The sequence below is a fragment of the Alligator mississippiensis genome, chromosome 4 (genome assembly GCF_030867095.1).
Source record: "Alligator mississippiensis isolate rAllMis1 chromosome 4, rAllMis1, whole genome shotgun sequence".
Lineage (NCBI taxonomy): Eukaryota > Metazoa > Chordata > Crocodylia > Alligatoridae > Alligator > Alligator mississippiensis.
The window spans coordinates 2,091,065-2,104,024 of record NC_081827.1 but is presented as its reverse complement, the minus strand read 5'-3'; the positions used below and the strand labels follow the sequence as shown (position 1 = coordinate 2,104,024).

The 12,960-nt window shown below is 48.2% G+C and overlaps 1 protein-coding gene across 4 annotated transcripts in view; it reads left to right on the top strand.

Annotated features, from left to right (window-relative positions):
• PPP6R2 (protein phosphatase 6 regulatory subunit 2) overlaps positions 1–12,960 on the top strand; it is a 145,436-nt gene that overhangs the window by 107,428 nt on the left and 25,048 nt on the right. For all 4 annotated transcript variants that reach the window (XM_014599993.3, XM_059725613.1, XM_019482791.2 and 1 more), the window contains 4 exons: positions 1,481–1,538; positions 2,923–3,050; positions 7,723–7,898; positions 12,658–12,820. In XM_014599993.3, coding sequence (XP_014455479.1) covers positions 1,481–1,538; positions 2,923–3,050; positions 7,723–7,898; positions 12,658–12,820 — 525 coding nt within the window. The remainder of the gene's footprint in view (positions 1–1,480; positions 1,539–2,922; positions 3,051–7,722; positions 7,899–12,657; positions 12,821–12,960) is intronic.

The following is a 12,960-nucleotide window of genomic DNA, read 5'->3' as shown; positions in this document are numbered from 1 at the left end:
CAGTAGAAATTAAACCTGTACTAAGCGGAGGTTAGCTCATACAATTGATGGGCAATGTAAAACTGAAAGAGAATTGTAACTGAAACATGCTATCCATTCCCTCATTTTCATCCAGAGAGGAAAGAAAGGATAAAGCAGTCTCTGCAGTGTCGGTTATTCTAGTTTTCACAGTAGTGTGGAGATCCCTTCCCCATTGGTGAAAGACATGAATCAGGGTGCAATAAAAAACTGAACCTTGCTTTACTGGGTTGGTGATGTTGTTCCTCTGCTGTAAAATAGTAAAAATATTCAAGCATAATTCTTTCACTAAGGGGAGAAAGCTTAATAAATAGGATATAAATAATATCAGTGACCAAAGAAAGACACCCCCCTCTCCCCTTAGCCATACTAATGAGCAGGATACTGGACTTACAGCATCCTTTGTTCTTGTAATGGTGTCTCTTGACACCATTGCTAGTATGAGCTGTTTTGATTGTGTTTCTCTACACATGATTTGCCAAGGGCAGAACACTGCTATATAGGAAGCTCGCAGTCACTGCCCATTCTCCAGCCTCCACTGGATTCTCATCAGATCTCCTATTAAGCAAGGAAAGTTGAGGTTGGATATTAGGAAGGACTTTCTCACTAGGAGGGTGGTAAAACACTGGAACCGGTTACTCAGAGAGGTGGGGGAATCTCCATCCTTGGAGGTTTTGAAGACCTGGGTAGACAAAGCCTTGGCTGGGATGATGGAGTTGGGGCTGGTCCTGCTTGGAGCAGGGGTTGGACTAGATGTGACCTCCTGAGGTCCCTTCCAGCCCTCATTTTCTATGGTTCTGTAAGGAGATTCATTGAGTTCCCAAAGAAACACAGAACGGTAAGGAACTTGCAGGGTCATTAGCTCCTTCCCCTGTTGCTGTGGGAAGCATGCATCATCCAAGCCATACAGCCAAGCTTTTGAGACTATGATCAAGTTCAGTGTTTTTTTCCTCGCATGCCAGCTTTGCTCCAGTGCTGAAAGAACAGACAGAAGTGTTTGGTGGCAGCCTTTATGCTCTGCAGATGTTGGCATGTGGCAGCCAGTAGCAGTCTGGTTCCAAGCCACCCTGCTTAGTTTGCCTGAAGGGCTCACAATACCTTGTGAGCCAGGCAGCTTCAGCTGTCGTGCCAAGGAACTGGACAAGATTGAGAAGTTGGAAATCCTAAATGTGATGTTTTTTTAGACGAGCAGAAGTGCAAGATGGGTCATTCTTCCCCTCAAAGTCTTGAGTAAAGAAATCGCTGCCTCGGGGTAATACAGCAACGACTGTTCAGGGGGTAATACAGCAACAAGTGTTCAGGGACAACAGAGGAGCGTGTCAGGTCAAGCTGCAGAGCTACTGTGTGGTCAGCTGCCTCGGGTTGTATGCTGAGTTTGCAAAAAGATTGCATTTGGTCTTATGCTGAGGCTGCAGAAATGCTGCTCCCAGCCCTCATTTAGGTTTCTCTCCCTCTTTTGCAGCGCGCCTTTTGACAGGATTGCGGAGATAAACTTCAACATAGATGCAGATGATGACAGTGTAAGTGGAGCCTGGGGGTGTTTGTTGAACAGGGCTGAGGCAGCTGATCGCTGCCTACGTGAGGCAACTGCTGCCCTCGCTGTCTTGGAGAAAAGGGGCTCTCTGTGGCAAGGGAAGAGCAGCCCCAGTGCCTGCAGCCACAGAGGGGACTCAGGGCATTGACATCTGGATCGGTCCTGTGCCCTCTGCTTCGACAGGGTCTTGCATGTGGTCACTGGCCACGCTGGAGGGTACTTCTGTGTAAGTGCTGGCAGGCTTTGTTCAAACTGGTTGCTGTCTGAAGTCTCTCTCTGTCACCCTGTCCACTGACTGAATAGGAAAGGAAGCCAGTGAGGGTTCCTTAACAGCTCTGAATATTGCCCAGAATCATCCTCAGGTGCAGGAGATGGATGGTAGTAGAAACAGACATCTGTTCCCTGACACACTCTGTCCTATTCAAAGCTGATGGCTTTTGATTTCCTTAGTTTTAAAAACACTTCCCTTTAGGCCTTCCCTCAAACAGTGTTGTGAAAGATGAGTTCCCCTTCCTTCTCGTCAGCCCAGACAGAAGTTCTCAGCTGCAAAAATTCTTTGTTTTTTCCACTGAAAACTGCAAACTAAAACTGAAACCACAAATAGCAATTGGTATGCTTAGCTTAGCTTGTTCTTTTTCCTGACTGGAGAGGGTTTTGCGCAGCAAAATCCCACTACTGCTCTTGGTTTGGACAGTCCCATAACTGGTACGTGCTCCAAAGCTTTAATTCAGAGATCCTGTAGCACTCGGTTTGGCAAGCTGTTCATATAAATACAGAGCAGTTTGACTTTGATTACTGCTAAGGCATCTCCTGTCATACAGAAAGTGCATGCACAAAATTCAGGATTATCATACTGATTTTATATGACTTCATTTTCACTGCGCTTTTAATGGGATTCTTTAGAAGGTAAGTATTTGGCTGAAAGCTCGTGAGGAGGCTGAGATGACACTGTAGGATGCTCATTTATCTGTGTGGAAGGGAGGCTGTCCATGGCCCTGTCCCCTTACTTTCTAAGGTCCAACCTACTGAGCTTGAGTGGTGTGCTGTGAAATACCTCTGAGTGCTCTCTTCATGGCTGAGAGCCTCCCTGTGCCAGGGGATTAAGCAGAGACTTGGCTACCAGAACGGCACAGGAGCAGTTCAGAAACAAGTGAGGTTGCGACAGAGTGGTTCCTTTGACATCTCTTCTGGGTTTGCCTCGTTCAGACTCTTGTCTCTTCCTCTTCTGAACCAAAGCTCCCTGTTTTGGGTGCACACACAATGAAAAGGTGGAACAGTTTTGTGTCACCTCTGCTTTATGAATGCTGTTCTGCCCCAGGATCGTCCTCCAAGGATCTGCAGAACCTGATTTCTGTTTAACTGTGTTTCAGCCCAACGCTTCCCTCTTTGAAGCCTGCTGCAACGAACGGATTCAACAGTTTGATGATAATGAGGATGAGGAAGATATCTGGGAGGAGAAGGAAATAAGCTATGCAACCCAAGTGAAATCGAGAACACGGTAAGATGAAAGCAGAAGGTCTGTCTGTTGGCTGTTTCATATTGTTCCAGTTGCTTATTTGTTGTATGGATGTGTGCTGAAGCCCATCTGGTGTTATATGAATTGTTGTTCCTGGTGAGAGAGTTTGTCCTAGAATAAGACACCTATTCCAAAAGAGAGAAGCTGGAGGATCAGCAACAGTGTTGTAAGCATGAGAATACAGAACCCATAGTGGAAGAGAGAAATGAGGTTTATTTGAACAGTTTTTAGAAGCCAGTCCTTTTCTCCTCTCTGAGTGTAGAGCCATGGCTGTTAGAGAGTAAGGTGTAGAGAGAATTTTTAATTCATTTCATGACCTAGAGAAGAGATCCTTGTTCAGAATAGGAAGAAAAAATGTTTTATAAGTGGGCTCTCATATGGTAAATATGTAATGAACTTGCACTTCTTTATCCCTTTGATTTAATAAATAATTTAAATCAGATTCTTTGATAACTGCAATTCTAAAAGATGTGAATAAATTAGCCAACAAAAATATCAAGGAGAGTGAAAGTGAGTTGTGTGGCACATGTCAGTAAACTTGATCTAGTTGCTAATAAGACAGGTGTGTGTGTGTTACCCTAAGAAAGGCTCTGTTTCACCTGCCTTTATCCATCTCACACGTCATTGAGACTGAGTCAGGTATATTGACAGTGCTCAGCGTGATTCTTGTAGGCCTGGTCTTGGATAATGTAGTGCAGGGGTGGGCAAAATACGGCCCGTGGGTCGGATCCGACCCGCCAGGCACTTTCATCGAGCCCACGGTGCCCACCAACAAATTGTACCCGTCCAGCCCTCCCACCCACGAGCGTGGGAGTGAGGTGCCCACGTATACACATGCCCCCAAAATACTCTGTTGCACCTTGCTCCCACCCTCACGTGCGGAAGGGCCCGGCCATTGCAGCCGCTGGGGACCTGCTTACTCCAGGCAGGAGGTAGGGAAGTGGTTGGGGGCGGGGAAGCCGACCCTCTCTCACGCTCCACAAATGCCCCACACCCACACCCTACCCCCACAACCCCCCCATACGTAGTGATACCCCCTCATAGCCCCCCCCACACATACACACCCCACCCCCCCCACACACACACACACTGTATACAAGACTTTATTTTTGAGTTATTATGCAATCTCCTCTATATACATGACGCAAACACAAATCATGACAAAAATATTTTTTGTAATAAAATTAAGATATTTTATAGTAGGTGTTTCATTGTAGTGCACGTTTTGGGGGTTTTTTGGTTCTAGGATGGAAGCCCTCCATCCCAAAAGGAGTATTTCCGGAAGCAAGGGGAGGGACTTCAGGTGGCAATGGTCAGGGGTTAGGGGTGGGCCAAGATGGTGGCCAGGGGGTGGAGCAACTATCAAGGGGCAGGTCTATGCATGCAGCCCTCGAAAACTCAGCAAACCTCATTAAGCGGCCCTCCACCTGAAATAATTGCCTGCCCCGATGTACTGTGTCTATGTGGGGAATTTTTCACTCCTGTTGCCTGTGCACTGTATGTGTTTTGGGAATAAATACCCTGAAAAGGCTTCAGTCTCCACATGGTCAGTCCGGCACTTCTATCTCCATGGGATTCATGCGAAAAAATCCTCATTGACCCTTTGTGTCCATCTGCTATGCCTGTGAGAAATGGTGTCCTTCAGTGCAAATGGATGGTGCCCAGTCTACCATCAGCCAGTGAGTTCAGAAATAGATGGTAAAGATTGTTCCACGGTAAAGATTAACTGTACAAATAACCTTTTGCCCTTAGATATGTTCACTCTTGTTGCTCATTTATTCACATGCTTGTTTCTCGTTAGCGTGTGCTAATTGTTCACCGTGCTTTTTCAGTCGTTGCAGTATCAGAAATGCAGTCAACCAAAATGCTGTGTTTTACGGTTTACAGTTTTAACCTGATGTGTAAAAACTTCTTTGTGTCCTCTGTGTGCTCATAAATAACCAGTACATTTCCTGAGATTCAGCTTGTCTTTTGCCAAAAGTCTAATATTTTTAAAAATTATTTTATGCATCTGTAGTGTGAGTTGCTGATGTTAGTGGGAAGGAAGTTTAGTTTGGACACTTTCTTACGAGGAGGGTGGTGAAGCACTGCAGTGGGTTACCTAGAGAGATGGTGGAGTCTCCAACCTTGGAGGTTTTTAAGTCTTGGCTCAACAAAGCCTTGGCTGGGAAGATGTGGCTGGGTCTGGGGTGCGTCCTGCTTTGAGCAGGGGTTGGACTAGATGCGACCTCCTGAGGTCCCTGCCAGCTCTCGTTTTCTATGATTCTATAATATAGGAGCATATAGGAATTTACATTTTTTGCTCACTGTTTGCCCAATCCTGGTGTGCGGAAACTGAAATGTGAAAGAACATTTGCACATACAGTATTTTCATAGAATCATAGACGTTAAGGGCTGGAAGGGACCTCAAAAGATCATCAAGTCCATCTGCCCTGCTCTGGGCAGGAATACTGTTGAGATCAGATGATCCCAGCAAGGTGTCTGTCCAGTCTCCTCTTGAAGACTTCCAAGGTTGGGGACTGCACCTCCTTGGACGTCTGTTTTAGATTCCGTAAAGAAGTTCTTCAGCCTGAAACCATCCTCTAACAGTTCATGGCCATTGCTCTTTGTCCTCCCCAGGAGTGCCCTTATCCTTATTGAACTGTCTCCAGTTCCTTCCACCCACCTTTCCAGCTTGTCCAGGTCCACTCGGATCCACATCCTATTCTCCAGCGTGATCACTTTTCCCCATAACTAACTATCATCCACAAACGTGACCAGCGTGCTTTCCACATCCTCACCTTAATCTTTGATAAGGATGTTGAACAGCCCAGGGCCAAGAACCGAATCTGCAGGACACCACTGACCACTTCCTGCGAAGACGATACAGACTCGTCCACTAACACTGTCCAGGTTCAACCCACCTGACCGTGGACTCTGCCAGCCCATAATCCCCCAGTTTTTTTATAAGAGCGTCGTGGGAGACCATATCAAAGGCCTGTTTAAATCCAAGTATATGACATCACCCAAGTCTCCCACATCTAAGTGGTTTGTTACTTGATCATAAAAGGAGACAAGGTTGGTCAGACGTGACCTGCCTGCAATGAAACCATGTTGGTTATCCTTCAGCATCATGCCTTCTGCCAGTCTCTCACAGTATCTGCCCAGGCGGGTGACCACCGTTTGCGTGCAGGAACACCGACGCAAAGTATTCATGAAAGAGTTCAGCTTTCTCCTGACTGTCTGTTATCAGCTGTTTCGTCCTGTTCTGCTGGGGCCCCACACTTCCCTTGCTCTTCCTCCTGCTCCCTGTATACCCAAAGAAGGACTTCTTGTTGTCTTTGATTTCAGTTGCCACTCTGATTTTAGTCGCTGCCCTTGCCTTCCTTATCCTCTCCCTACAAATACGGGCTATACTTGTGTATTCCTCCTTGGTGACCACCCCTTGTTTCCACTGTCCGTAAGCCTCCTTTTTCTTTTTTAAGCACTCCTTGACTCCTCTGGTAAGCCAGGAGGGTTTCCCGGCCCCTTTACCACCTTTCCTGCCTACAGGAATGGACCATTTCTGTGCTCTGAGGATCACTCCTTTGAGGAACGACCACCTTTCCTGAACCTCCCTTCTCCTCCAGTCCCTCTTCCCATAGGGTGTCTCCCACTATTTTCCTAAGCTCATTGACATTGGCTCATTTTATATCCTCAAGCCACTGTACACGCATTGCCTATGTACCCCGGACATATTTCCCTGCTTTGAAGGTAGGGAAGCTGTGATGAAGTGATATAAAGGAGGAAAATGCAAAAATCAAACGTAGTACAGTGTGGTGAGATCCCACAGAGTCTGTTCTTGCTTGGCTGCTGTATTCTTTCCGTTGTCATCTTAAAGTCCAGCTCCTTCCCCAGCTTCTGTATTTGAGTGTACTGCTTTAGCTGTGTTGAATGGAATTTAGATTGTACGCTGCTTAGAGAGACCGGGGTCTGTATTTGCCTGTGAAGGGCTCTGCACACACAGGCACTATATACACAGGCACTATAGTGACTGAATAACTTGTGAAGAATGACTGAACACTGTTGTATTGTCCACTTTGTGCTGGCTAAGGACAAATTTGTGTAGGGGATTCTTAAGGACTGCGTGGGGAAAATAAACACGAGCGATAGGATGAAGGTGGGAAACAGAAACACGGGCTGAAGGCAAGCAGAACTTTTAGTAAGAGACTGTGCCAGTTTTCCAAGGGAGTGTAGGAAGCTCGGTCCCCCTAGCACATCAAAAATGATATGGATCAAAGCACTGAAGGGTACTTGGTAGGGAACAGACTTGCACTGCCATGTTCTTCCCCCTTCTGGTCAACGTGGGTGCTCAACCCCGGCCTATGGGCTAGACCCAGCCCCTGGACCCATGTCATCCAGCCTCAGGGGCTCCCTGTGGGTCCAAAATTTAGCAGCGGGGGAGTGGTGGCTGCTTCCCTGCTGCCAGATTTTTAGACCTACGGGGAGCCCTGTGGCCTGGAAAGTGTGACCTTGCATACTCGATTGGGCAGGTGGGGCTGGCACGGGGTGCCGTGGCTGGATCTGTTCATGCAGGGCTGGGATGGAACACCATGGCCTGTTATGGCTCTCAGGGGCAACAAGTTGAGCACTGCTGGCCCAGTAGGTTTTTCTAACTGTGATTTCTGTATTGTAGGTTTGGAGTCTCTCAGACCTCAGAGAGTTCTTCAAAGAGTGATCTAGAGAACGGGGACCACGATGGCAGTGTGGACTCGGAGGAGGAGGAGGAAGCAGAAGAACAAACGTCACCTCCTGCAGTGAACGCCAACAAAAATAACGCTTCTGAGCAGAAGGACACAGACTCCTCTGAAGGTGAGGGCTCTGAGCGCCTTAATTTAACCGTCAAAACCGGCTTGGTGACCACTTACACACAGGGCGACGCAGCCCTGTACACAGTACATACACAGTATGTATTTCCTAGAGAGAGGCCTCCTGGGAGTATGTAGAGCCTGTGAACCACTCTTCTGTCATGACTGCTCTCTCATGCAGCCTCTGTAGATGAAAAATGAATGTCCGTTCTGAATTTCAGTCTGCATATTCCTGTCTCGCGTATTTGAGAGACTGGATCCTCCACATACAGGGAAACAAAAGGATTGCAATGTTACACTGAGGCTGCCAGACAGGATGCAGTAGAATCACAGACAACGAGGGCTGGAAGGGACCTCAGGAAGTCACATCTAGTCCATCCCCCTGCTCCAAGCAGGACCAGCCCCAGCTACACCATCCCAGTCAGGGCTTTGTCTAGCTGGGTCTTCAAAACCTCCCAGGATGGAGACTCCACCACCTCTCTGTGGGGAGTCTGTTCCAGTGTTTTACTACCAATTCTCGTGAGAGTTTTCCCTAATATCTAACCTCAACCTCCCTTGCTGCAACTGGAGCCCACTGCTCCTTGTCCTGTCATCTGCCCCCACTGAGAACAGCCCAGCTCCATCCTCTTTGCAACCCTCTTGCAGGGAGTTGAAGGCTGCTATCAATCCCCCTCGGTCTTCTCTTCTCCATCCTAAATAAGCCCAGTTCTCTCAGAGTCTCCTCACAAGTCATGTGCCTCAGCCCCTGAGCCATTATGTGCTTTCTTAAAAAACAGTGCAAGAGGCAAGGATTTCTTCAGGTGGTGCCTTTTATTGGACTAACTGTGTTGTTGGGGCTTTCATCAGGTCTTGAAGAAGGTGCTGCACTCAAAGGCTTGTCTGTAACTTTATCCCAGCTACATAGTTGGTCCAATAAAAGATACCACCTGAAGAAATCTTTGCCTCTTGCATAATTTCCTGGGTGAGGAAATGATATTGGGTAAGCACTAACTAGTGATGTGTTGCTCCTCAAGGCTTTCTGAAGAGCACTGCTAAGCATCTTCAGGCACAAAGTTATTACAGCTAGCTGCTGTGCTTCAGGTTCAACTTAGCTTGGTGTAAAGCCATTCTTGCAGCCTGGAGAAAGAGCAGGCAGGCAGCAAGTTTTGCCAGAGCAATGTAGACAGGTGACCCTATGGGAGCGGTTGAGGCAGGAAGTGCAAATGAATGTGCTCTTAGCACTTTCAGTTGTGCAGATTTAAATAAAGCAAGGCAAGCTTCTTTCTCCAAAACCACGTGTTCTTTGGTGTTACTTGTAACTAGAGTAGGTACAAAAGTTGTCTTCGAGATGCTATCCCTACACAACAACTGAGAGGCATCAAGGAGATCTACCCCCTGTTGATAGCCTTTGTTACCCAGATTACAGGGGCAGTGTAGCCAGCAAATAAATAAGGCAAGAGACTGGTCTATAGCCTGAACTCCTTATTATGTATTTTTATTATTTATGCCCCAAGTAGAAAAATAAACAGCTATCTCAGTGCCTTCTGATTTTCACTTCACGGCTGAGTAGAGACGTGTGCCCAGGTCCTGCTGGGCCAGGGTTGATGCAGGGATTCTGGAGTCATGGGTCCGTGCCAGCAGGAGTGCCTTTCCGTGTAATTCCCTGCCTTCTCACCCATGTATGCATACTCTTAACTCTAACTAATGTCTTCCAAATAGCTAGGCTAATATCCCTTTGTTTCACTGGGACTTTGGGAACCAGGCTGCACAAGTTCTTCCATGGCTATGGAAGGTTTCAGTCAACTGGGATTGTGATAATTACAGTTCTTGGAAGGGAGGATTGCTTATCTGTTTTTTTCACCATCTTGGAAGGTTGCCTGTCACCATCTTCTCTCCCCCACACTGATGTAGGCTGCTTTTTACCACCAGTTTAAAAATGCAATAAGGGCATATTGATTGTAGAGCAGCTGCACCTGGTGTATTTGATTAAGTCAGTCGCTGCTGATGTTCTCAAGCTAAAATAATGATATCAAGGTTTAGTTAAATTGAGGCCTTCCTATGTGCTGCCTCCTGCCAGACCTCTCCTAGTCATAGCTGTAGTAGGTAGGATCGGAAGGGACCTGAGCAGATCATCAAGTCCAACCCCCTGCCATGGCAGGACAGAGTACTGGGGTCAAACAACCCTGGCTAGGTGTTCATCCAGCTTCCTCTTAAAGACCCCCAGGATAGAAGCAAGCACTGCTTCCCTTGGAAGTTGGTTCCAGGTCCTAGCCGCCCTGACAGTGAAGTAGCGCCTCCTGATGTCTAATCTGAATCTACTCTCCGTCAGCTTATGGCCGTTATTTCTAGTCACTCCAGGGAGTGCTCGGGGGAACAGGGTCTCCCCCAGTACCTGCTGGTCCCCTCTGACTAGTTTGTAAATGGCCACCAGGTCCCCCCTCAGCCTTCTCTTGTGGAGGCTGCACAGGTTTAGGTCCCGTCACCTCTCCGCGCAGGGCCTGCCCTGCTGCCCCCTGATCATGTGGGTGGCTTCCTCTGGACCCTCTCCATGCTGTCCACATCCCTCTTGAAGTGCGGTGCCCAGAACTGGACGCAGTACTCCAACTGCAGTCTGACCAGTGTCGCGTAGAGGGGGAGGATCACCTCCTTGGACCTGCTCGAGATGCATCTGTGGATGCACAACAAGGTGCGGTTGGCCTTCCTGACCGCGTCCCCACACTGTTGGCCCACGTTCATTTTGGCATCAGTAATGATTCCCAGATCCTCTGTAACCTGTCCAGGTCCGATTGCAGCTTATTCCTCCCTTCTAGTGTGCCCACATCCCCCCACATCTTGGTGTCATCAGCAAATTTGAACAGGGTGCTTTTTATCCCCTTGCCCAAGTCACTGATGGAGATGTTGAACAGCGCGGGTCCGAGGACCAAGCCCTGGGGGACCCACTGCCCACATCCCTCCAGGTCGAATAAGACCCCTCCACCACCACTCTCTGGGTGCGGCTTTTCAGCCAATCTTATCTCCTTTTTAATCTAAACTTGCAGATTTTCCTGGTTGCTTAACCAGGCAGGTTGCTCAGTTGAAACAGCCAGCCAGCGTGGCATCAGTAACACCTACAGGATTCCCACTGCTGTTCCTGGAAGTTTTAAAGCTGCCTCAGGCCTGCTGTTTTGCTGGACTTCTGCAGCTTTTTCCAACCTATTAAAAATGGCCAAGGCTAGCAGCATGTTCCCGTGCCATTCCCTACCGTTTCTGTCACACACAGCAAATGTCTCCTAACAAAGAATGGGCTCCTATGCCCAGACCAGGGTAATGATGACTATTTACGTTGAAGGCAGTTTTAAGGCTAATGGTGGCTGCACGTTGGTGCAACTGTCCTTCAAGCATTGGTGCAATCCATGATAGGGGTGTGGGATCTCCTGCAGACTCTGAGCAGCACAGACCATTGATCAGTTTGCCACAGCAGATCCCCTCTTCTCAAGACTGCTACAGCTTTGCAGCTCAGGAAGGAAGTCCCTGGCAGGATCTTAGGAGCCTCTGTGGACTGAGAGATGGTGCAGTGAACAGTGCAATGGACTGGGACTTGGGGGAGCTAAATTCTGTTCCTAATTGCTGTTAACTGCCTGGGCGACCTTGGACGCTTCATCATGCTCACCAGTTCTTTCACTCGTGCCTTACTGCTAAACCTGATGAGGGCTGTGTTAGTTCCTAGACAGAGAATTGCTCAACACTCACTAGCAGCACGGTGCCTGACTGTAGCTAGTGCTTTGCAGTTATGGAAGCATATAAAGTCATCTTGCTTAATGAGCACATCCCTCTGGAAAGATAGCTCTCACTTTGTTATGTGCAAATTGCAGGTAACTGTAGAAGCAGAGAAAATGAAGGTTGGGAGGTACCTCGGGGGGGTACATCTAGTCCAACCCCCTGCTCAAAGCAGGACCATTCCCAACTAAATCATCCCAACTACCCGGGTCTTCAGAACCTCCAAGGATGGAGACTCCACCACCTCTCTGGGTAACCTGTTCCAGTGCTTCACAACCCTCCTCATGAGAGAGCTTTCCCTAATATCCAACCTAAATTTCCCTTGATGCAACTTGAGCCCATTGCTCCTTGTCCTGTCATCTGCCTCCACTGAGAACAGCCCAGCTCCGTCCTCTTTACAACTACCCTGCAGAGAGGTGAAGGCTGCTGTCAAATCCTCCCCACCAATCTTCTCTTCTGCAAACTGAATCAGCCCAGTTCCCTCAGCCTCTCCTCACCAGTCCTGTCCCCCAACCATTTTCATTGCCTTCCACTGGACTCTCCAATGTGTCCACAACCTTTCTGTAGTGGGGGGGCCAGAACTGGACACAGGACTCCAGATGTGGCCTCACCAGCGCTGAATAGAGGGAAAGAATCACCTCCCTCAGTCTGCTGGCAACGCTCCTACCAGTGCAGCCCAGGATGCCGGTAGCCTTGGCACAAGGGCACACTGCTGGCTCCTGTCCCCCCAGGTCCTTTTCTGCAGAGCTGCCACTTAGCTAGTCAGCCCCAGCCTGCATCGGTGCAGGGGATTGCTCCCTCCTCAGTGCAGGACTTTGCACTTGTCCTTGTTGAACCTCAAGAGATTTCTTTTGGGCCAGTCAGCCAATTTTCAGTAGGTAATTCTCCTGTTGGTTCTGTGGAAGGATTGTCTTTGTTCCTAACTCTGGGAATTCCCTCTCCTTTGGCTTGGTTTGGGAAAGCATGCAATTCCTCAGAATCCTCAAGAATCTCTCTCTCTGTCTGTCTCTGTCTCTCTATGCCTTCAGGCTCAGGATGGACAGCTGTGTTTGAGCCAGTGAATTCAAAGCCCCCAGCACCTTGTGTGGCCATGGATGTTGGATCGAGCGTTTGGGATTCAGCAGCACCAGAGACCACCACTCCCGAGGAGAAAGGATGGGCAAAGTTTACAGACTTTCAACCTTTTTGTTGGTAAATGAAGCATAGACAGCAGCACCTTTTCTAGAGCTTCTGCACGAAGAAATGTTTGGACTGGGGGTAGGGTGGAGGGATGAAACAGCAAGGGAGGAGTCTGACCTCGAATCTTCCCTTTTTTTTCCCCCTTTTTTATA